Genomic DNA, 24,609 nt, shown 5'->3' with positions numbered 1-24,609 from the left:
ATCTGGAAAAGCTTTTGGTTGCCTTGAAAAGTTAGGGTTTTTTAATTGCATGGGATAGGTTGTGTAGGGGTGAAAATTCATGGCACAACATTGTTTTCCTTTAAGATGTTTATGATTTCCTTTTTGTCTTAATTGTCCTCTGCTAATGGGACTGCTCAACAGCTGTTTGAAATATCTGCTAAATAAATTGCAAACCCTGAACCATTTCATGTTTGAAGTGCTCAGATTTATGGATTCAGTATACCTGTAATCTTTGATCTCTTCTCCTTTTGCAGTATTTTAAAAGGTTACATGAAATTTGCTTAGGATGATAGATCTGACTTGTCCCTGTTGAAATCATAGAATCATAGGATTAGAAAGGGACCACAAGGGCCATGTTATCCAACACCCTGCTATGCAGGAATGCATAGTTGAAGCTCCCCTGAGAGAGAGCTATCCACCTCTGTTTAAAGATATCCAATGAAGGAGAGTGCTCCACCTTTCAGGGAAGTCCATTTCACTGTTGAACACCGCTTACTGTTGAAATATTTTTCCCAAAGTTTAATTGGAATATATTTTCTTGTGATTTCAATCCTTTGGTTCATGTCCTGTTCTAAAAGAGAACCACTGATGAGTACTCTCTTGGTTAGGTCCATCAACCAGTTACAGATCCACCAGACAGTAGCACTGTCTGGTCCACATGTTATCAGCTTGTGTACAAGAATATAATGGGGAGCCTTGTCAAAAGCTTTGTTGTTGTTAGGCTTATGGCAACCCTAAAAATGAGAGACCTCCCAAGGCATTTTGTCACCAACTGTCCTGCTCAGATCCTGCAAACACAGGACATGGCTTACATGATTGAGTCTATCAATGTGTAATATGGTGGTCCTCTTTTCCTCCTGCCTTTTATCTTGCCAAACTTCATTGTTTTTCCTAGCAAGTTACTTCTTTTCGTGATATGTCCAAAGTATGACAGTCTCAGTTTTGTCATCTTGGCTTCTAGGGAAAATTCAGGCTTGATTTCCTCTTGGACCCATTTATTTGTCTTTTTGGCTGTCCATCGTATCCACAGAACTCTCCTCCAGCATGATCTTTTAAATGAGCTGATTCTTTTCATACCAGCTTTCTTCACTGTCCAGCTTTCACAACCATACGTGGAAATTGGAAGTAAAATGACATGGATAATCCTGACCTCGGCATACATTGATATATCTAGAGGATCTTGCATAGTTCCTGTATAGTTACCCTTCCAATAAAATATACTATATAAATAAAATATAAACTATGCAAATAGCCATACTGTATAAAATATACTATATATACAGCATTCCCCTGTGAGAAAGTGAAAATGCTATCTGCCTAAGCTATGCTCAACAAGATTTCATAATAGGCTAGGGAAAACCTTGGCAATTAAAAGTGTGAAAGCTGTTTCACATGTAGATTCAAAATACTTGTGTAAGTTAAATGAAAAGCAGTCCTCATTTGCAGTCTTTTGAGAGCAGCATTCCATACAACTGTAGGATGCTTGAGAACTTTGTGTGTGTTATAATGTGATCACACAAATATTTACCAGTTATTTTTGAGACCTTTTGCCATCTGTCATGGACAAATAGGTTGTTAGCATGGCTTAGTTTGCTATCCAAAATAATTACTGATAGAAGGGATAGTGATTACTGTTCACCTTTCCTTTCATTCTTCTTTGTTTTTCTCTAATTGCTGCTTGTTTTACTGTTTAATATACCAGCTTGTTTTACTGTTTAATTTTAAATCTGGTCAAAGAGAGCTCACCTTCATCTGTTTCATAGGCCAAAAATACTAAGGGGCCAATTCAGATTTCGTTAAATCTTGAGTGTGGAAGCAAAAAATGAGGTTCTATTGAATCAGCAAAATGTTTGAATGTGTTCTTATATGTAACTCTTTTAAGAAACTAGCCCATTTGCTATCATTAGCTTAAAGCTAATTAAATTATGGCAGTCTGTTTTTCAAAAAATTGGGTAATATTTTCTTCAAAAGACAGAGCTTCCCTTTTACTGTATGCTATATATAACTGTTCCTGCACAGATCCTGAAATTGAATATTTTACCTGGTACAGTAATTGCATCCACTGTGGAGGCAAAATCAGAAAATAACAGAAAATAACACCTGATTCTATTTGGGTGGTGTCCTGCATTCTCTCACAATTATAAGTTTTATGACCAGCAAGATGATGTTATGTTTAAGTTAGCACCAGTTCTAACCTTTATGGTGATTAGCAGGTTATTGTATGATTATATGAGTATCATTATTAGTTGTCCTCAATTTTATTATCTTTTTAGTTAATATAAATTTCAGAATAGGAAATATCTTCCTTTTAATGAGTACTAGAAACGTCGCAAACAGGGTTTCCCTTGGCACCTTGAAGAAGCAAATGGTAGGAAGAGATTGGGAGTACTTTCACGTTTCAGGAACAAGAGAAATCTATTTACTATATTGACCAATAGTTGTAGTTTGGAAGCTTAGAAATTGGGTGTGTTACGAAAATACTGTTAAAGCAGTGGTGCCATCAGTGGGCAGCACATGGATGAGGAGCCATAATCTAGGATGAGAGACTCACTTGAGGATGCAAGGAATTCTGGCAAATATATTTGCGAGTTACTTATTAATGTGAAAATATGAAACATGACGGTTGGATCCATTTTACAATAAAATGCAAATATTTAATACAGAAATGCTAAAGACAGCACAAAATAAAATGAGTGATTTCAAGTGCCTCCCCCCCCCCCCCCCCCGGTTTCCTCATATTTGTTTCTGAATTATTTAATTATTCTAATGTTTTCTTCCTTAGAGGCACTTACCATTACAGTGTTTTTAGAAAAACAAGGATCTAAGGAAAAAAATACTTATGTCTTTGTGTCTGCTGCTGCTGTTATTTGTTACAGGTTTTTTACTAAAATGTTGTTCAAACAGCACATAATATATTTCTTCTAGAAGAAATCAGACATAAAAGGAGATTTAATGGAAGAGATGAACAAAATTATATGTAGAATTTGTTTTTCAAATAACCAAGTAGAATGTGTCCACCAATAGGCATCTGACCAGGGAAGAAAGAGCCTGGAGCCAATTTGTTTTAGGAAGAGAAAAACACTACCTAATCATATCCAAGGGCTCCTGATTTCTTAGACTGGCCTGGGATATGCCTCAGAAAATGTTACAAGCAAGCTTTTACTCACTGATATCTGGCAATCCAGTTATATGCTTCATAACATGGATGCTTCATTGAACTGTTCTGGATATTCTTCTATTAATTTTGTTTTGCTTATAGTAATGGGAAAAGTTCAATTTTTTTATCCCACATGTAGTAAACAGAAAGGTTTAACTTTTTATCCCACATCTAACAAAAGACCAAACGCAATAACCTGTGTTTCCAACTGAAGTTGGAAACCTGTATTTCACAAATCTCTTAAGTACATTATCTGAAGTTCGTGAATTTTGTATTTATGTCTGCTGCTCCTGACATTACAAAGTTGCAGGTGCTTCAGGCTGCTACTTCTGTATTTATTTATTTACATTATTTTTATCCCAGTTCATATACAGTGGGCCCTTCCCTTATGCAGGGGATCCGTTCTGGATCCCTCTGCGTAAGGGGGATTCTGTGTATGTTCGTGCCCCATTGAAAACAATGGAGCGTGTACTCATGGCGCACATGCCACAGGCTTTATTGTCGCACAGTTTCAGTGTAAGCTTGTAGCCGCACATAGTGTGCCCACAATCAATTAGAACAATTTAAAATATAAGATGGTAAAATTTTACAACAACATGTAAGCATTCTGAACATTGGTAAGATTTGTTCTGAGAAGGTTTGCCTTTGACTTCCTCTGAGGCTGAGAGAGTGTAACTGATCCAAGTACATCCAATGGTTGAGTGGTGATTCACATCCTGGTCTCCAGAATCGTAGTCCAGCATTCAAACCACTATACCATGCTGGCTCTCTTACTCCCAAGCTACACACCTGTTATTAGAGGTGGGGGTGAAACCCCATCCAGGGCATGTTACTTAGCCAGTTCTTGAACGTGGAAAGCAGCAGTCTGTAGAGTCTCCACCTTGCTAAGATTCAGTTTTGTTATTAGTAAGGAAAGATTACAGTAGTAGCAACTATGAAACGAGTGTACAGTATTTGTAAGTAGCTTGTGCCTGTTATGACAGTTCTCTTGAGCTAGATCTGGTATACACTGAGATCTTATTTACAATAGTAAGTAGTGTAGTGTAGTGTAGTGCTCTCACTTCTATGACAATACTGAGATAGTTGGGCTGCCCTTCCTGACAGGCTGGCTGTATGAAATTCTCATGAGAGTTTCACACCTTACCTGGCTCTGAAGAGGCATTGAAAAATATCCAGAACTACTTAGTAAACCACTTTGCATGGTAGCTTGCTGGATAGAGTAGTTTCCATGAGGTTCTATTTTGAGCACCTTCCTTTCATGAGTGAATCAAAACTAAGAGCAGCAAATACATTCTAACCAACATAAAACCAGTGATAATTATTCTGAAGGTTCTTAATTACAAAGTAATTTTTTTCTGTTCAAATCTGTTTTGCTGCCATGATACAAACTATGGGCTGCTTTATGGAAAAGCCATGTATACTTTTGGTATAGGTGAGATTACCAATTGTATGAGAAACACTAAATTGCAGGCATTCATGTATCTCAGACTGTTCAATGTTTACAGAATTCATACTGTGGTTGAGAAAACGTGGCACTAACCTGAGGCTCTGGCAGATGACTGCCTCATGTAGGCAAGAAAAAAATATTGTTGCCATACTGCATCCATGCCCATTTCTTTTTCTTCATTAATTTGCATGTGATGTTTGCCCAGTTTTATTACTTTCTGTATTCTTTGAAACAGAAAAGGCTTAATAGGGAAACTAATGCATTGTTTCCCATTTCAGCATAGTTAATTACCTAATCTACTCAAGTCCTTATCACATAATGTCCATCTCAATTGCATAAAGAAAATCTCTCTAACTGAAACCTTTAAAAAGATGTAACTCACTGATTTTGTTAAGACTGGCATACATAACTGCATGTGAGAGAGTAGTCCCAGGTGGCAGTTTACAATAAACTAATAACTCTCAAGGCCCATTGATGTTAGATTTTGATTTTCTCATATATTTTAATAGAATTTCAAACAAATTTTGCTGTTCACATGATGTGAATAGCAGTTTCCCCCAGGACTACGTAGTGGTAGCAGTTTCATAAATATTATGTGTCTGATCATTAATTCTTTAATATTAGAGTGAGAGCTGAGGGATAAATAGTGCCGGACATAAGCTCACAGGTGCTCTGGACCTGTGCTCTTATGTTCAGGATTGAATAAATAGTATTTTTTGATCCTGGTATGTAGCTATGCAAACTTTAACATGAAAGTATATACATCTACTTTTCCAGGCCAGCACAGTCTGGGTTTTATAGGTATCGTAGTCTCCTTTTGATTATGACTAGAAGCCCATTAATCCCTGATGGTGCATATTTGTAATTTTCCCCTTCCCTTTGCAAGTTTCCCATGTAACTCAGAAGGGAAAGCTACAAATTTTGGCCTCCTGTAGAAAGGTGTTGATACACAGTTATTTCAGTTTCCTAAATAGGCTCTGGCCAAATTAAGAAAAATATTTAAGATGGAAACTTTTGTACAGCTTCCTTCCTCATGTGCCTAGTATAGTTAAACATTAAATTTACAACAAGTTTAAGGTAGACAGACAATCTTAATTTCAAATTTGGTATAGTCAGATTTTTAAATGGGGCTTTTATATGCACATTTGCTTGTGCTATCAAAGCTAAACAATTGCAGATCACACAAGGATTAATGAAAACAATTATTTAGCTTTGTCTCATTACTCCGGATGTAACTAGTTTGAAATACTTTTAGCATCATTTTGCATTATATGTTATGAACTTTGTATAGGGAAGATTCAGTCTTACAGATGCTAAGTACTCTAGTCTTGACTATTCAAAATTCTTGTGCTCATTATTTAAACATGATTAGAATCATCACCGCCAGTAGGTCTTGTTATACATTTGAGATGTGCATATACAAATGTCATGCAAATTTGGGCTAGAGTGCTCTGGGTGTTGTAGAATTGATTGCTTCCATGAAGAAATGTCTTCTTAAACTGTTAGGATAAGGCTCAGGTTTTCAGACTGTTTGATGCACATGTTAGTTTGTTAAGACTAAACCAAACTTTATTAAACACTAAATAAGTTGAGGCATCCTGTAAACTGTAGTTCAGTTTTAGGCTTTTTGTTTGTATTTTTTTTTTCACAAATATATATCTAACCAAGTTCATTTTGAACCTCTTTTAACAGCCTTGCTTTGGGTTAGCCCTCGTTTCTCTTGTGTGGAGGAGAAAGAACCCAAGAGGTTGGGGTTCCTAGTGGCTGAATTTCTAGGGCTTGGCCTGTTCTGAGTTTTCCCTTTGGTACCCATGACACACCTATCTTGGCGATGTAGATCTTGGTTGACCCACAGCTCGATTGGCTAGCACAGGTCAACCTCAGGTTCTAGAGCTGCTTCCGGAGACTGTGTCCAGTGCTTTCAGGGTCTCTGGTACATCCCCCTGAAGCGCATTGCTATGATCCATTCCTCTGCCCCTCCCATGTAAGGGAGATCCTCTTGGTCTGCTAGGCAATTATTGGACAAGCGACTCTTTGCTTAAGGTACCTGCTTATATCATCTGACCACTTGTGGTATATTGTGGTAAGTAGCCTATGGCTATAAAATGTCAGCTATTATTTGGGGCACTTTGTAAAGGTTAAGAAATAATTCATAATCAACTTGTTGTAAAACATTTTTAATGCTTAATTGGGTAGTGTTACAGCATAGGCTCATTCTCAACTACATTAAATGCAAGTCTCTGTTAAAATAACACTGAGGTTGTGACACAGACTGACAAAAGCCAGGAAGGTGGTTGTTACTGCCTTTTGAGAGTTTGTGACAGAATCTTAGCATTAGCTTAATAAAGACGTTTGTGTTTAATTTTTTGTAGAAGTAGAGAGGAAAATGTTAGCAGGCAACCTTTAATGTACTAGCAAACTGAGACTTCAGTTTTGATCAAATGCTTGCATTTAATAATGCCATTCAAATGTCACATAGTTAAATATATGTGGTAATCCTTTAAATTGTACAGTATATTGCTATATGTGAGCTGTTAGCTTAATTTTGCTCGTAATAGCCATATGAAATGGGATTTTACTATAATTGTTAGCTTTATCAAGGAAGCTAAATGTTTCCGTATTTTGAGTTCAGTCTTTATTTTATAAGGTGAAATGTAATTTTTACTGCAGGATTTGAAAGATTTCATGAGAAAGGCTGGAGAAGTTACCTTTGTAGATGCTCACAGAAACAATCCAAATGAAGGGTGAGAATGAATTTTGTATTTAGTGAAGTGATTTCTATAGATCTGAATAGCTGTTTTTAAATATTTCTAGTGGGAGGGTTTGGTTTTAAGCAACAGACCTGCTGCATAGGGTAGGCAGGTTTTTGAAAGTATGTTTACTATCAGAATTCTGTGATTTGCCATTTAGTATGGGGAGCAGCAGTTCAGAATTTGAATTTCAAAGCAACTACTTGTGTCATACTTTGGATCTCAGCCAAAGGCCATGATGTCACTCAAACATCATGATAAGAGAGCTTCCTATAGTTCTATCATACACAAGATCAGCAGAAGGAAAAGAAGTTGTCTACCCCGATGCACCTCTGTTTTCAGATTTATTCCCTAGATGTTTTTGGTTATAGAATGGTTTTGTGGAATTTTTTAAAAACTATTTTATGTTCTATAAAAGCATTTAGTATGGGGGGCAGCAATTTCCTGAAATTTCCAAGTACTTAAATTTTGGTACCAATACTTAGTGTGGTATTGCAATAGGCATTGAAGGAGAGTCTATGATTTTTCCAAGTAATAAATGCAAATAGATATTTCTTGCTTGCTACCAATCACAAACTCATATGGCAAATTTGCTCATGGTTGTAGTGTTGTGGAGTTTGCATCATCTAGTGACATGAAGAGTGCATTGGACAAGTTGGATGGCAGTGAGTTGAATGGACGCAGAATCAAACTAATTGAGGATCGCAAAAGACGCAGGTATGTTGCCCCATAAGAACATCTGATAGATGGGTGCTAATAATAATATTATTATTTATATTCCGCTTAATCACTTGGAATCCAAGCGGATTACAACAATAAAACGAGATATTTCCCCCCCCCCCCAGTATAAAAACATAGTAATACTAAAAAGAGATTAAACCAGAAAGACATTAAAACAATAGTATAAAATAACAGTTAAAATCAGTAGAAGATTAGTAAGAAATTTATAGCAGGGTCCAGATAGGATGGAATAGGGGATGGAGAAAAGTACTATGTGTGGACATCTGGTGAATAGAAATACTACTGCATCAGATGTTCTGTCTGAAATATATTCACATTTCTTCCTCCTCCCCCCCCCCCCCTTGTATTTAGGGATCTGTGCTGGCAGGTTGGCTAGCATATGCACCATCTAGGAATCTAAGATCCTCAGACAAAGGATAATTGTCTGTTTCACCAAAGCACACAGCCCTGTCAAGGCTGCACACCTTTCAGGATCTGGCTCTGCATCTGTGGAATGATTTGGACTTCTGGCTGGAGGAGGATCTCACCCATTTTTGTAAGGGGTTGAAAATGTTCCTCTGATTTGCCAGATTAAGCTGCTGAGTTGTTTCTGAGGTTGCTTGAGTTGGGTAATGAATATTGGGAATTTGATGTACAGTGGGTCCTCGCCTTACGCGGGGATCCATTCCGGATCCCTCCGCGTAAGGCGATTTCTGCCTATGCTCAAGCCTCATTGGAAACAATGGGGCTCGTGCACGGCGGGGAGCAATTGAATGGGATGCGCCGCCCCTTCTGCCCCGTGCGCGCCCCGTGGCTTGAGCGCATATGCTCAAGCTGCATAAAGCGCGCCCGCGTATGACGCAGGCGCACTGTATATTTTTAGTGTTAGGTTTTATTGTTTTTGTTTTTGATTGTACAGTGCACCCGCACCATACACGGGCACACTATACATGGCTTTCAGCTTATGCTGAAGCCACGCGGCAATACAATGAATGGCGCATGCACACCACTGCGCCCAAGCCCCATTATATTCAATGGGGCTTGAGCATACACGTTTTTTGCCTTACCGGGGGTGGGGGGGTGGGATGGATCCCCCAAGTAAAGTAAAAGTAAAGGTATTCCCTGTTGACAAGGTTGTCAAGTCGTGTCCGACCATAGGTGGCCGTGCTCATATCTCTTACTTAGCTGAAGATCCAGCTACTCTGTGTTCATGTGATCAGCATGATTGCACAGAACACTGTTTAGCTTCCCATTGGAGTGGTATCTATTTATCTACTTGCATTGGCATGCTTCCAAACTGCTAGGTTGGCAGAAACTGAGACTAGCGATGCAGCACCCAGACCTCTAACTGCCAACCTGCCAATTTTGTAATCAACAGAGTCAGCATCTTAACTACTTGAGCCACCACATCCCCATTTTGATTGTATATACAGTAGTTATAAATAAATATTGTTGTTATTATTCCTGGATTGTGTAGTCAACCACTGTTTCCTAGGAGTCAGCTGTTAAATCCATTTCTAGCACACTATGGTCAGTTTCAAGAGTTGACAAATGTTCTCTCCCCTTGTATGATTTAGAGGTGAATAGATAAGAGCTGAGTCAACAGCAGCTTACTTGATGCTGCCTTCTCTCATACTCACTAACTGCTTTATCACACTAGGTGCAAACAGGATTTAAACGAGAGTTAAACAAGAAATGCTGGTGTTTATCACATGACATTTCCTGTTTAACTCTCGTTTAAATCCTGTTTGCCCCCTAGTGTGATAAAGCAGTAAGCTAGAGCAGAACCTGAAATATGCATCATATTAAGGCTCCTAGGCTAAACAGATTTATACCTTGTGTTAGAAATTAAGCTCTGTAGAGAACTTAAAGATGATCACACAAGTTCTGTCTTTACTACAAATTATTTATGATAGGTACTGCTTCCATCTTCACTCACAGAGACCATCACTGTTTGTAGCCAGTTTGTGAAGGCATTTTCCACGTACAGTATTATCCTTTTGTGTTTTTTTTTCTGTAGCATTTGGGATAGAGACGAGGGGAGACTAGGGTTGTTTGGAAGTGTCAAAATGGGAGGGCGAAGAGGGACTGTGAAGTATTAAATCTTCCCACCTGTTCTGCGAGATACTCTTACAGCACTTGTTTACTTCCTGTGGATCTGCCAATTTGATGAACATGAAACTAGCATTCACAGACCAGCTGCACTTTGCATCCTTCCTCTCCAGGCTCCAGTTAACTCTGCAGACTGCATAGTTTGCTCACCAGCGGCCAAAGGCAGCTTAACAGCACCAGCAGGAGAGGAGAAATGGTGTAATTGTGTGCATAGTCCCTTTGTTTTGTTGCCCAAATTGTGCAGGGGATAATTAATGATAACTGGCAGCATGCACTGAATGTAGTTGAAATCACCTGAACCTGCTGCTACTTCCATCTTTTGAATCAGGTTGAATGTGGGAGAAGTCAAGCCTTCTACAAATTGTTCACAGAAAAAAGGGGGAAAGTTTCCCTCCCCCAGGCTAGGGTTTATTAGGAGGAACCAGCAAAAGTAAAGGTGATCTTTCACATGGTGTGTATAACAGGTACATAAGCATTCACCTGAAGGGGAAAAGTTGTTGCTGTTGCTGAGCAGATCTAGTATCCTGTTGAAAGATGTGCCCAGAACACAATCCTGAAAAGTTACCTGCTCTGTGAATTGTCAGTGGACAGAATCATATTATGGTACCTACTAGTATTAGCCTGGAGAAGACATAGTTAAGAGTTGATCTAGCTCTGTACAAGTATTTGAAGGGGTGTCATATTGAGGATGGAACAAGCTTGTTTTCTGCTGCACCAGAGAATAGGACCCAGAACAGTGGATGCAAGCTACTGGAAAAGAGATTCCACCTCAACATTAGTGGGAACTTCTTGACAGTGAGAGCTGTTCGACAGTGGAACACACTACCTCAGAGAGTTGTGCAATCTCCTTCTTTGGAAGTTTTTAAACAGAGATTGGATGGTCATTTGTCAGGGATACTTTGATTGTGAGTTCCTGCATGACAGGGGGTTGAACTGGATGGCCTTTGTGGTCTTTTCCAACTCTGATTCTGTGATTCTAATTGGGTACTATGCTAATTAAAGATGGCTGCAAATCCTTTTGCTGTTATGGGGTCACTTTGGAAGAGACCCTTAAGGCCATAAAGCAGATAAAAAACGGCAAGGCAGCCGGGATTGATAGAATTCCACCTGAAGCTTGGAAACACGGAGGTCATGTACTCCATGCTAAACTGCATGAGCTCCTTGTGAGTTGCTGGGGAAAAGGTGAACTGCCATCAGATCTCGGAGATGCAGTCATCATCACCCTATATAAGAAAAAAGGAGCAAAATCCAATTTCTCAGACAATTGAGGTATAACACTGCTCTCCATTGCTGGAAAAATCCTTGCAAGGATACACCTAAACAGATTAGTTCCTGCTATTGCAGAAGAACTTCTCCCTGAAAGCCAATGCGGCTTTAGAGCTAATAGGAGCACTACAGATATGGTATCTGCCCTTAGACAACTGCAAGAGAAATGTAGAAAGCAGAACAAAGGACTCTATGTAACATTTGCCGACCTTACCTAAGCCTTCAACACTGTGAGTAGAAAAGGTCTGTGGCAGATCCTGGAACGACTAGGATGTTCCCCTAAATTCCTTAAAATGGTTATTTTGCTACCTGAAAGCCAGCACAGTCAAGTCAGATATGGCGATGCTCTTTCAGAGCCCTTTCTAATAACTAATGGAGTGAAACAAGGTTGTGTTCTTGCCCCACCTCTGTTTACAGTCTTCAGCATGATGCTTCAAAGGGCTACGGCAGATCTCAAAGAAGAGGACAGCATTTATATATGCTACCGTACTGATAGGTAGCTTGTTTAACTTAAGCCATCTGAGGGCTCACACTAAGACTCTAAACTATCTAGTCCGTGAGCTGCTTTTCACTGACGATGCTGCCCTTGTTGCCCATACGGAAGCAGCGCCTAACATCCTGCTTTGTAACAGCTGCAGAGCTGTATGGGTTGGAAGTCAACCTGAAGAAAATGGAAGTTCTCCACCAGCCTGCACCACAGGAAGAACACTACCATCCTCACGTCACTGTAGGCAAATCTGCTTAAGTCGGTCCAGCAGTTCACCTATCTGGGAATCATCATCTCCTCAGACACCAAGATTGATAGAGATTGATCACAGATTAGCAAAAGCATATAGTGCATTCGGAAGGCTTCACAAAAGAGTCTGGAGTAACAAACATTTGAGGTGAAGCACAAAAATCAGTTAGTGTGTATAGAGCCATTGTACTGTCTATTCTCCTTTATGGGTCTGAGACATGGGTCACCTATCACGAACACCTACGACTCCTCGAACGCTTTCATCAGCGCTGTTTATGCACAATTCTGAATATACACTGGACTGACTATGTGACAAATGTTGCTGTCCTTGAGCAAGCAGGGATCACCAGCATTGAGGCCATGCTATTGAGAACGCAGCTGCGCTGGGCAGGACATTTCTAGGATGGAGGACCATTACCTCCAAGAAATAATACTTTATGGTAAACTCGCCACAGGTCAGCATAAGAGGGGCGCCCCAAAGAAGAGATACAAGGACTCCCTGAAACAACATCTCAGGCTTGGCCAAATCGATCACCAACAATGGTTCACCCTGGCCTCACATCAGGAGGCATGGAGACATGCTATCCACGATGCTGCAGCCTTTTTCAAAAACTCACGCCGAACGTTTCTTGAAGAAAACAAGAATGCAGAAAGAACTACAACTTGGAAACGTCACCCAATGAGACATTCTGCTGTGCTTTCTGCAACCGGACTTGTTTATCTCGGATCGGCCTTTTTAGTCATCAACGCGCTTGTAGAAAGCGTGGGATGAGTCCTTCCTGAATCTTGGTTCGCAAAGAAACCAGAGAGAGATATGGGGCCATTGTACTATTCATTAAAAAGCATTTTGGAATTCTTAATTAGATAGACCAAACCTCTGACTTCTTAATGAAAGAAAAGTTATTTCTTAGGGATAGTTCAAAAGAACTGAGTTTCTCACTTGGTAGTAGAATCTGCAGTACAGGCATACCTTATTTGGCATAGCCTTTGACAGTGAAGCTCCGTAAGACTTTTTATTTCCACACACACACCCCACCTCTCCTCCTTCCTTATCCTCTGTTTAGTGGGATTTTTTTTTAAAAAATGCTAAGATTTGTTAAAACATATCTCTCAGCATGTTACCAAAACATAGATCTATAAATTTCACCACTGAAGTGGGAATCATAATGTGGAGGCTGTTGTTGTACTGGTATTCCTTCAAGTTGTTTCCAACTTACGGTGACCCTAAGGCAAACCTGTCACCACTATACTACACTGTCTGGTGAAAGAAAAAGTCATCCCTGGATACTGGGATGAAAGAAAAAAAGAACAGTTTTTCTAAAACAGGTTGAGCTCCTTTTCTGTATTGTGTAGGAACCTTTCCCCATTCTTTCCTTGTTATTGCTGCCTCTGGAGCCAAATTTACTGTTAAAGAAATAATGCCCAGCAACACATCTACTCTGTTAATTGGGGTGTATTTACACTTAATTATGGATATATGTATTTGTCTCCTCTGACGATAGCATTAGGCTGGGTAGCCAAGCAGCCCATGGTAGCTTAGGGTGTGATGCAGTAGAAGGCCCAGATTGCTTACTGCCATTTATGAGGGTAGCTTCTGCACATGTAACAGGGATTTTCAGGTGTCCCTTTCTAGATTGAGTGCTTTATAAATGGCTCTTTGTGTGGTTTTAAAAGCTCTTAAAAGTGTGGTTTTGCTCTTGAAGAGAGAACCAGAGTCTTGTAGCAGTTTGAATGCTAAATAGTCGAACTAAGAGGACTAGTTGAGACACCAGCTTTACCTATTCGAACAAGTGTCTCCCCAAGTCTTGGTAACCTGAGTCCTGATAGTTTTTTAGTAGCACATGCAAGATTGGAGGTAGGCGGAATATTTAATTGACTATGAATACTGGATGTTGAGTGTGACATGATAAATCTTAAAACGTTTTCATAAAAATCTCTTCTTTATCAGGAGCAGATCCCGTTCACGAAGTTATTCAAGATCTCGCAGCAAGTCTAGGTCTGCAAGATCCTCCAAATCAAGCAGCAAGTCTCGTTCTCGAAGTCGTACACCTGACAAGAGGGGCTCTAGAAGCCGTACACCTGAGAGGAAGGGGTCCGAGAAACATCATCACTCTGGCCCACAGAATTCCTCCCCTTCTCCTCCTCCAACCAAGAAGAGGTCTCGTTCTAGGTCAAGCTCTGCTGAAAGCCGCAATTAAGGTATTTTGAGAGATGTATAAATATTCCACTTTTAAGTCAAATTTTCTATAAGCTTGAATAAGTTGCAAATGGGAGAGGGAAAATTCATCCAGTGAGCGTAAACCTCTGGAGAGTGGAGGTAATCCTGCCCTCATTCCCACCCTTAATAGAGTTAGGTAAACTGTAACCAATAATAAAAAATTGGATTGGAAAATTATAATTATCCAGATGCCCCATGTACAATTGTAGGTGAACTCTTGTTGACTACAGCAGCACACACTGGAGTTGAATGTGATAAACGGAAAACACAGATTGTAGTGCCACTTTGGCTGTGTTTCTTATTTGCATATAGATTATTTTCTTCTTACTTAGCATTGAGTAAACCACCAAGGTTGAGCTGAGCTATTGATTAACATGCAATTTTGAGAACCATCTATAGCATCCCCAGTGTACATCTATCCTTTAATGGTTCACAGGAGGCTTTGTGGATAGTAAATGAATAATTTTGCTTATTCTGAACTAGTATTGACATGAAAAATAGCAAACCAGTGAAGTTAAGTTACTTGTTTAAGCAGATGCTGTGCATTTTGAAATGATAAGCTCTAGTCCGGAGGTATATCTCCTGCTTTGTATTTCATCAGGATTGGTTGCAAAGTTTTTCATAACTCAGTTCATTTTATAAATGATCCTAACAAGGGAGAGCTCAATGCAGCATATAGGAGAATGCTTCATTTTACAGAGAAAAATTAGAGATGCCACACTTTCTGCAATCTCAGCTTGTAGTTTAATATTGCAAAGAGAGCTTTATTCTCTGTGACTACCAGTGTGTGACACTAAAAATAGCAAGGTACAGTGGTATCAGAAACAGTAAATTCTCAAATTTCATAGATGACATATTTTCAGATTGTCAAGACAAATTTTCAACAAAAGCTTAATGTAATGTGAATTTATTAATGCTAAAGCATAAAGGCGCATTTTCATTTTACAAAACATGATTATTGTTTCTTTTGTTAATAGGTAGTACTTTGTTAACTTTAATTTTGTGATCACTAAACTCTCTTGCTCCCACTTACCTAAAATGAGAGAATCTGGTTAAAATATTTGTAAACAGTTCTAAAATGTCTAAATGTATTGATGTGGTACAGTAAATACAATAAATGTTCTCCCCTGCTTACTGTAGCTTCAGCAGTCTTTCTGTGTTGCTCATTAAAACTAAGTTTGTAAACTTTTTTCTCTGTTAGCAACAGTTTTTATTTTCAATAAAATTGATACATAATGAAACTAGTTTTGTCAGTCATTATTTGTTCACTACAAATAGGAGATTTGGTAATCTATAGTGCTGCAGCTGTAACAAAGATGAGTTGCATGTTGGGTTTCTTGGGGAACTGATTAAAAATAAAGCTGCTCCTATCATAAAACAGCTGTACAGAGGTATCCTAAGGCCACACTTGGAATACTTGTATGATTCTGATCAGGCCAAATTTAAAAGGATATCATGGAGCTGGAGAAGATGAGAAAGGGCCAATTAAAATAATCAGAAATGTTCTAGACATTCATTTCTTTGACATTTGGAACTATTTAGTTTAGAAAAAAAGGAAGCCAGAAAGAGAAGCACAATTGTATAAAGAAAGTGGAAGGACTAATACTTCTCCTTTGTCATACTAGAATACTCTGTCATCTGTTGAAACACTGGCAAATCTGCGAGAGACAAAATGAAATAAACATGTTAAATGTCTTTCAGTTGCAACTCTTTGTTTTTGACAGTGAGTAGTGTATGAAAATTATTGTCGCAAGAAGTGGTGACATCTACCTTGGATGACAAAGGATAGTATGCTACTGAACCTTACCTGTTGGTTTCCTGGAGGCATTTGGTATTAAATAGAACATTGGTCTGATTCAACAAAGCTCAGATTGCTGCTTCTGCAAGCCATTTTCTGTGGAGCCGATATTCCTCCTCTGGAAACTTTTAAGTTAAGCTTTTCTGGAGGTAACTTGTCTCTTTTGATCACAGGTACACTCTTTTGGCAAAGCTTACAGAAAGATCCTGCTTGACAGACTTGCCTGCAATTCATATGTTGTTTCCTGCAAGCTTCTTTAGTTTCTTCTTGCCCACCATTATCCAGGCCTGTACCTGATAATCTCCTAGTCATGTGTGACTAGATGCACTATGTTAGAAAAGAAATTTTCACTTAGGGCACCATGTCATACAAGGATGAAACTATGCTGCTTCTGCATAAACTGTGAAGGTACATGAATGTTGATTGCCTAATTCCTCTGTCCTAAACTCCTGGCTACTGTCTGACACACCCTTCCCTCTATTGTCTGCCGTACCAAATTGAACCAGCATGGCATAGTGGTTTGAGTGTTGGACTATGACTCTGGAGACCAGGGTTTGATTCCCAGCTCAACCATGATACCCACTGGATGACCCTTGGCCTGTCACATGCTCTCAGCCTCGGGCAAAGCAAAGGCAGTGGCAAACTTCTGAACAAATCTGGCCAAGAAAACCCCATGATAGGGTTGCCATAAGTCAGAAAGGACTTGAAGGTACACAACAATAAATGAAAATGAAACTAGGTGGGATTTCAGTGGGATTTTATTTTTCTCAGAAATACGTATATGAATACAGGTCTAAGAAACCATTACATAGGTTACAAAGAGTGACATTTGAACAAAAGATTCAAATCTTTGGGTCTGGCTTGGTGCACAGAACATGGCTGGATCTGCAAAAGGCAGGCCAAAAAGAAGCACAAGCATGCTCTCAATGCAGTGGAAACCTATGTGCCTCCAGATGTGTTGGACTGCAATTCATGCACCCATTTTTCACCTCAAATTATGGGGAAGGATTATTAAGGGAAAGAGAATCTGACACAGTAGTCTTAGGAGAAGACTGTTTGTTTGTTTGTTTATATCCTGCCTCTTATGGATCAAGGCAGGTTACAATAGAACATACAAATACATAATACAACTAACATCAACATTACATAATCCCCCAACCCCCATCAACATGTAAATAAGCTGGACCCAAGCCATGTAGTGCTTTAAACGTGATAACCAACACCTTGTACTGCGCCTGGAAGCTAATTGGATTTACCAGCAACCAACATAGCTGTTATGTTTTGCACCAGTTGGACCTTCTGAACTAGGCACAAGGGTTATCCCATGTAGAGTGCATTGCAGAAATCAAGATGAGGTTACCAGCATGTGTACCACTGTTTCCATGTTCCCTGGTTCCAGCTAGGGACTCAGTTGGTGTATCAGCCAAAGCTGATAACAGGCGCTCCTGGCTGTCGCATCTATCTGGGCCATCAACTGGAGTGATGAGTCCAGAAACACCTCCAAGCTGTGGACCCAGTCCTTTAGGGGTAGTGTGACCCCATCCAGAACCGGTTGACATATCTCCATACCCGGATTAGGGTCCCTTTGGCGAGTACCTCCATCCATTACCGACCTAAGACATTCATTCAGGAGAGATGCCTTCTTTAGTCACTGCAGCAGTCCGAGACATGGAGAAGCATATCTGGGTGTCATCAGCGTACTGATAAAACCCCGCCTCATGTTTCCGGATGATCTCACACAGCGGCTTCATGTAAACGTTAAATAGCATGGGAGACAGAATGGCGCTCTGTGGAATACCAGATTTTAGCTCCCTTTTAGAAGAGTAACTGTCTCCCAGCATCACCATCTGGAATCTGACTGAGTGATAGGAATTGAATCATTGCAATGTAGTACCCCCTGATGCCCAATTCTCCCAAGCGTTCCAGAAGGATACCATGGTCGATGGTATCAAAGGCCACTGAGCGGTCATGCTTCCCCTATCGATGCCCAGATGCAGATCATTGTCTAAGGCAACTATAGCAGTCTCAACTCCTTTTCCTGTCCTAAAACTGGTTTGAAATGGATCTAGAAAATCCGTTTCTTCCAAGACTGCTTGGAGTTGAATGGCAACTACTCTCTCGATCACTTTGCCCAAGAATGGAAGAAGGGAGACCAGCCTGTAGTTGTTTTTGTCCAAGGGATCAAGGGAAGCCTTTTTCAATAGTAGTTTAACCACCGCCTCTTTCAAGCTAGCTGGAAAATGGCCTTCCCTGAAGGATGCATTAATTATAAGTCTTGGCAGCTTCTTAGTTGCTTCACCTCCCTGGACGGCCAGACATGAAGGACAAGGACTGAGAGAGCAAGTTGTCTTTTTCACACTACCTAGCAGGTTCTAATAAAGGGTACAGGGAGGCATTTGAGTTAAATCTCTTACCACCCTGAACAGCTCTGCTGGGCAAGATTTCACAGACTCGATATGTGCAGAGGAAAAATATTTCTTCACTGCAAGTATTGCCACTCCATAGGAATCAAGAAAATCCCTATGGCGTGTCTTGTCAGGTAAGAGTTGAGTTTTTCACCAGCAGCACTCTGTCATTGACCAACCTGCTTCATTCTTCTAAGATTTTCCATATACCAAGGCTTATGATTTGAAGCAGGTTGAAAAGGAGGCTTGGGAGCGATTGTGTCTATGGCATTGGTGAAGTCACTATTCCAGGTATTAACCAAGACTGCAACAGAATCACTGGTGTTGCCAATCACAACCTTCTAGGGTTTTCTGGAACCTGATAGGTTCCATCAGCCTTTGAGGGCAGACCATTCTAATAGGCCCTCCACCCCCGACGGGGTTATGGGTAGTGGCCTCCAGTCCAACTTTGACCAGGAAGTGAACCATCTCCGCCCACGAATACCTCTGTTCCGTAGTAAAGACCACATCGAGGGTATGACCTGTAGAACGTGTTGGCCCAGAGACCAATTGGGATAGGCCCATGTTTATCATGGAATCCGTGAACTCCCGAGCTGCATCTGTTAGATTTGAAGAACTGGACTCAAGTGGGATGCTGAGGTCACCCAAGATAAGAAGCCTGGGCGACCAACACCAACTCTGAGACCAGTTGTGTCAGCTCAGATAGGGAGTCTATTAGACATCGGGTGGATGGTATACCCAGATTATCCCTTGCCTTCAGGCTTAGGTAAATACACTCAATGTGGCTAGTCTTACAGACAGGTATCCTGGCCAAAGTGAGGTTGTTATTGTGGATCACGGTCACTCCGCCCCCTTGCCCACTTCCCCTTACCTGCTCATTGACATAATACCTGGCTGGGAGGGCCTGGGCCCACGTTATACTACTGTCATCCCCCAGCCAGGTTTCTGTAAAGCATGCCATGTTCATTACATGAACAGATAATACTGTTCAGGAGAAGGCAATTCTCTCTGGAGTTTCTTTAATGCAGTTGATAAATAGAACACACCTTTTCCTCAGCTAAAATAAGAGGAACTCTGCACTCTTAAAGGCACACATGCACTTTGTGAGCAATATTACAAAGTGTGGGTATTCTTCCCTCTTATAAATAAAAGTACCTCTGAGAGTGGATGGATGTCTGCTCTCCCTCTTAACCAATTGGTCATGAAACTGTGAAGTCGAAGGCTTTCATGGCCAGCATCCATAGTTTTTTGTGGGTTTTTCAGGCTATGTGGCCATATTCTAGAAGAGTTTTTCCTGAAGTTTCGCCAACATCTCTGAAGATGCCAGCCACAGATGCTGGTGAAACATCAGGAAGAAACTCTTCTAGAACATGGCCACATGGCCCGAAAAACCCACAAAAAACTATGGTCATGAAACTAGTAACACCTCAGAGATTTTTGCATATTTATCAATTCCAGTGATAAATGTCCCAAAAGAAGCAAATCTTTATATTTTCCAGTGGCAACATATCAGTGCAGATATGTTGACAGTAAGAGGTGTCCATGGTACATAAGGTCATGTTCACAAAGGGAACATGCAAGAGAACTGTTTTTTAGGGTACAAGTTAGACTATTTTACAACGCAGTTTGATAAATTTGTTTCTAGAGCCTCCTAAATTGCAGGGTAGAACATATTTATGAGCTGAAGAATAGCACAGTCTCCTTTTGAATTTCTCTGATCATGCCAGTATATCCTCACTAAAAAGGAAAACTGATTATTATTTACAGATGAATGGTTACTCATAAGTGAGTAGCTTCTTAGGAAAAGTTTCCTTAATTAAGGCCTAATAACAGTATCTGTCTGGGGAATTTTACCATTCTTACTAAAGTCGCATAAATGTTCTTTGTTCTTACCCAGTAAAGTTCAACATTCTCTTTGGACAGCCTAAATGTTGCTTTTCTATGCTATGTTTACCAGCTTGAGTTTCAAAAGCTACACAAAGCTGATGGATGAATTCTAGTCAATGTTTTTGCACTGAGTTGAGTTCATTGCACCACTAGAGGATGCTATTGATCTTCCTTAGTTCATAGCATGGACAACGTTTAGGTGTATCACTCACAGTACAGCATATACAATAGTTATGATTGAGACACTGTAAGGGAGGGAGAGAGATGGCAGTGCTGTTACAGAAAACCGATAGAAATACAGCTCTAGTAAGATGGCACTTTATATGAGTATGAAAGAACTAGGAATAGGCTGTACCACTAGGAATAGGCTGGAATCATAGGAGATAGCAGCTTTAAAATTTTACTGTTTTTAAAAAGTCAGCTTGAGTTACAGTGTTTTTCCCCAAATATATATTTTACTGATGAGGAGCAGGGTACAAATGAATAGCCCTCTAGTTATTTTAGCTTTTGGGAGCTGCTCCTGTCCTGTATTCTGTTTACTCACACACTGCATACTCTATCCCCTTGTTCATTCATCCATGCATACTTTCCCCAACCTCAGTCAACATAAAGGTATTTTTTCCTGCTGCTCACGGCTCACACTAGACTGCTACATTCATACCGTTCCAACCCATTCATATCCATCCTGTCCCATCCTACCCTCTGATTTCCAATCCATCTCACACACCAGGTGGCACTGAATTGTGAAAGTTTCAGGCAAAGCTAAAGGAACATTGGAACCACAAGATGGCACTCGTGCTGCAGCTGAAAGGGTGACCACTATTGTGAAAAACTTTCCAAATCTTTTAAAAATAGAACACAGGTTGTAAAGTTCACCAGTTCACTTGCAGGCAATCGTTATTAATAAGAAACAGAGTTTGTTAGCTTTTTGAGCAGGATGCTTTGGAGGAAATACTCCTAATTTTATTTTGGCTGCAGATATATAGCTGAATAATAATTGTTCGTGCAGGATAACAGTTGAACAGGTAGGGGAGGGAGTTGCCGATATTCTCCAGACTGGCCTTTTACAATCGAGCTCTCCCAATATTTTGGGCTACAACCCACATCATCCCCAATTATTGCTCATGCTAACGGGGGCTTATGGGGGAGGGGGTCATCCAAAATATAGAGAGCACCACACTGGGGAATAATCTTCTAGGTCATTGCTTCTTATGATTGTAATCCTGCTTTGATCCATCGGGAGAGGCAGGAAAATACAAATGATGATGATGATGATGATGATGATGATATCTGGTATGGGGAGTTTTCCCCCCCAGAGTGCCAGGGGCACACCGTATTTGTTCCCATCAGCAACCATTGTTTCTTTCTTGCTGGAAACTCAGCAGGGACTGTCACTAGTCCACAAATTTACCACTGTGAATATCAGTGCTCTAAGAAACCTTTATAGACATACAAGTCTACTCATGTTTAATCATATTAAAAGTTCCACCAAGTAAAGTTAAAGTTCTGCAGATCTCCAAATTCAGCCAGATGCTGAATGTGACATTTGATGTGAATAATCAGGCAGGGATCAAGATGACAAAATTGTCCAGAGGATAGAGTTAGGATAGTCAGTGTCTAAGGATGTCTCAGAGGGGACAGTCTCGCAATGATTGGGTGCCTAGGAAGAAACATGATGATTGAATGCAAGTCAAGGTCAACAATGACATTGGTAAGAGCTGTTTCTCAAGTTTTTAAAGATATATTGTTTTTATAATTATAGCTCAGTGGCAGAGCACAACCCTTAAATTCAGATGGTCCTAGGTTTAATCCCTGATATCACCAGTTTTTTTTGGGGGGGAGGGTTAAAAACATAATTGGATGTGGGAATATGAAAGCCCTCTTGACACAGAACAACTGGCAGAGTATATAGGATTTTCAAGTAAAGCTGAGTGATTCCAGTTAGAACACCAAAAGTGTCTATCTGGTTTATCAAAAAGGAAAACTGAATGGTTTTGTTTTTTTAATATCTGCACGACTGGCCTTGTGCTAGCCATTTGTCTCTTAACCTGTGTTCCTTGCCAGTAAGGATGTTAATTGGTTGGCTTTGACTGTGTTTTTGTGCAGCTCAGCTAGTAACTTCAAGAGCTATATTTGAGTCTCTAATCTATGGTAATTCAGTTACAGAATTATAATTGTATAAATGCACCAGATCCTATCAGATCTTGGAAGCTAAGCAGGGACAGCTCTAGTTGGTACATGGATGGGAGACCACAAATGAATACCAGGTGCTGTAGGCTATGTTTCTGAGGAAAAAAACTGGCAAAAGTATTCCTTGCCTTAGAAAAATCCATGAAATTAATGGGATCACAATAAATCAACAGGCAACTTGAAAGCACGCATGCATGCATGCACCCAGAGTGCATAGATCTTATGGGGTGCAATAGGTAATTGCTTCTGGTAGTGAATGACAAAATCATGTTACATCATTTAGTTAATTGTTGTAAACTTTGCCTAGAACCTTCAAGACCACAGTGGTGAGCAATGATGAAGGAAGAGGGAGGAAGAGCAGGCAAGTTTCCAAAGGAAGTGGTAAGATCTGCTGTCACGTTTCCCTTGACTCTGGCTGTGAAAGCAAAATACAGTATTGCATGACTGCCAAGTTCTGGGCTGAACACAAGACCAATAGCGGTGTCCAGGTCTACAGTAGCACAAATACATGGACATTTTGAAGTTACTTATCATAATTTTCATTGTTTTGCAGCTCCTTTGGCTAGTGGATACATTCTGTTCCCTTGTAATTGTAAGATGATGTTCAAGGGGAAAATATTTTCATGCATTTATAGAATGAGAGAGAGCCAGTGTGGTGCAGTGGTTTGAGTGCTGGACTCCAGAGACCAGAGTTTGGTTCCCAGCTTGGCCATGAAACCCATTGGGCAAGTCACCAGCTCTCAGCCTCAGGAAGCCATTTGGAAACTTCTGAAAAAATGTTGCCCAGAAAACCTCACAATAAGGGCTGCAAAGCAAAAAAGCAAAATCTGCTGGCTGCCATGAAAGGACACAGTTATGATGGAGAAAAAACATTCCCCACCCTCACTGTCACTGGGTAGGCTCAACTGTGAGCTCTAACTGGCATTCAGTTGCATTTGCTGATGTTTTCCTCCACTTGTATCCTAAATGTCTCCTTGCTTGCTTGCACACCCTACAGCTCAGCTGCATCCCAAGAAGTTGCCCTGGCTCTCAGTGAGAGGGTTTCCTTCGGAGCTGTTGTATCAACAGCCCAGGTCATCCCTGCATTCCACAGCTTCAATAGGAAAATACACTGCTACCTCGGGTTACGAAATTAATTCGTTCCGCCATTCCTTTCGTAACCCGAAAATTTCGTAACCCGAAAAGGCTTTCCGTTAGCACTGGAAAGCCTATAGCTGCACTTTGCAGCATTTGAATTTCACGCCGAAATGAATTTCGTAACCCGAAAAATATTTCGTAACCCGAAACAGTTTTTTCCAATCCAACTTTTTCGTATCCTGGAAATTTCGTAACCCGATCATTTCGTATCCCGAGGCACCAGTGTACCTACAGCCCTCTCAGATCCATGAGAATCCATCTGCTTCCGGTGGGTGGTGCATCCTAAAAAGGACCCCCAACCTTACAGCCATATTAAACCTAAATGTCAAAAGGAAGGAACAAAGTAAAAGCTGTAAAATTTCTCCTTGGGTCTCCAGAGGATGCTGGACTACAACTGTCATCATCCCTAACTACTGGCCATACTAGCAGAGATCATTAAAATTATAGTCCATTCCCGGGGGAAGCAAGGTTAAAGAAAGATCAACCCACCTCCTGAATGTAATATTTCTATTTCAGTAGAAACCACAATTGGCATTCAAAGGTCTAGTGCACCGTTTAATGGAAAGATATGAGGGCTGCAAACTTAACACCTTTTTGTGTTTGAGAGGGATCTAGACATCTTGTTCCTACATTTTTAATTATTTACAAAATAAACTGGCTATGTACAGCCTCTTCTGTTCCTAGGTTGGATAAAAATTAATATTCTACACTGAATAAGACTAATACCAGATGACATAATAGCAAAGACAGAGGGGAAATGTATGA

At 40.2% G+C, this 24,609-nt stretch overlaps 1 protein-coding gene and 1 long non-coding RNA gene across 8 annotated transcripts in view; one reads left to right on the top strand and one right to left on the bottom strand.

Annotated features, from left to right (window-relative positions):
- LOC121929967 (serine/arginine-rich splicing factor 5-like) overlaps window positions 1–15,668 on the top strand; it is a 29,761-nt gene extending 14,093 nt beyond the window's left edge. For all 4 annotated transcript variants that reach the window (XM_042466051.1, XM_042466077.1, XM_042466059.1 and 1 more), the window contains 3 exons: window positions 7,296–7,369; window positions 7,982–8,092; window positions 14,158–15,668. In XM_042466051.1, the coding sequence (XP_042321985.1) occupies window positions 7,296–7,369; window positions 7,982–8,092; window positions 14,158–14,407 (435 nt within the window). In that variant the 3' untranslated portion in view covers window positions 14,408–15,668. The remainder of the gene's footprint in view (window positions 1–7,295; window positions 7,370–7,981; window positions 8,093–14,157) is intronic.
- Window positions 15,669–19,939: 4,271 nt separating this feature from the next.
- LOC121929984 overlaps window positions 19,940–24,609 on the bottom strand; it is a 47,483-nt gene continuing 42,813 nt past the window's right edge. Inside the window, exons 5-6 of one of the 4 annotated variants that reach the window (XR_006103792.1) lie at window positions 22,982–23,122; window positions 19,940–22,177 (exon numbers count right to left, since the gene is read on the bottom strand). This is a non-coding gene — a long non-coding RNA (uncharacterized LOC121929984). Of the gene's footprint in view, window positions 23,123–24,609 lie in introns of all 4 variants that reach the window. The other 3 variants (XR_006103793.1, XR_006103789.1, XR_006103787.1) reach the window with 3 other exon arrangements.

Source organism: Sceloporus undulatus, chromosome 1 (genome assembly GCF_019175285.1).
Source record: "Sceloporus undulatus isolate JIND9_A2432 ecotype Alabama chromosome 1, SceUnd_v1.1, whole genome shotgun sequence".
Lineage (NCBI taxonomy): Eukaryota > Metazoa > Chordata > Lepidosauria > Squamata > Phrynosomatidae > Sceloporus > Sceloporus undulatus.
Note: the sequence above shows the minus strand (reverse complement) of the source record. Positions and strands in the feature narration are given on the sequence as shown.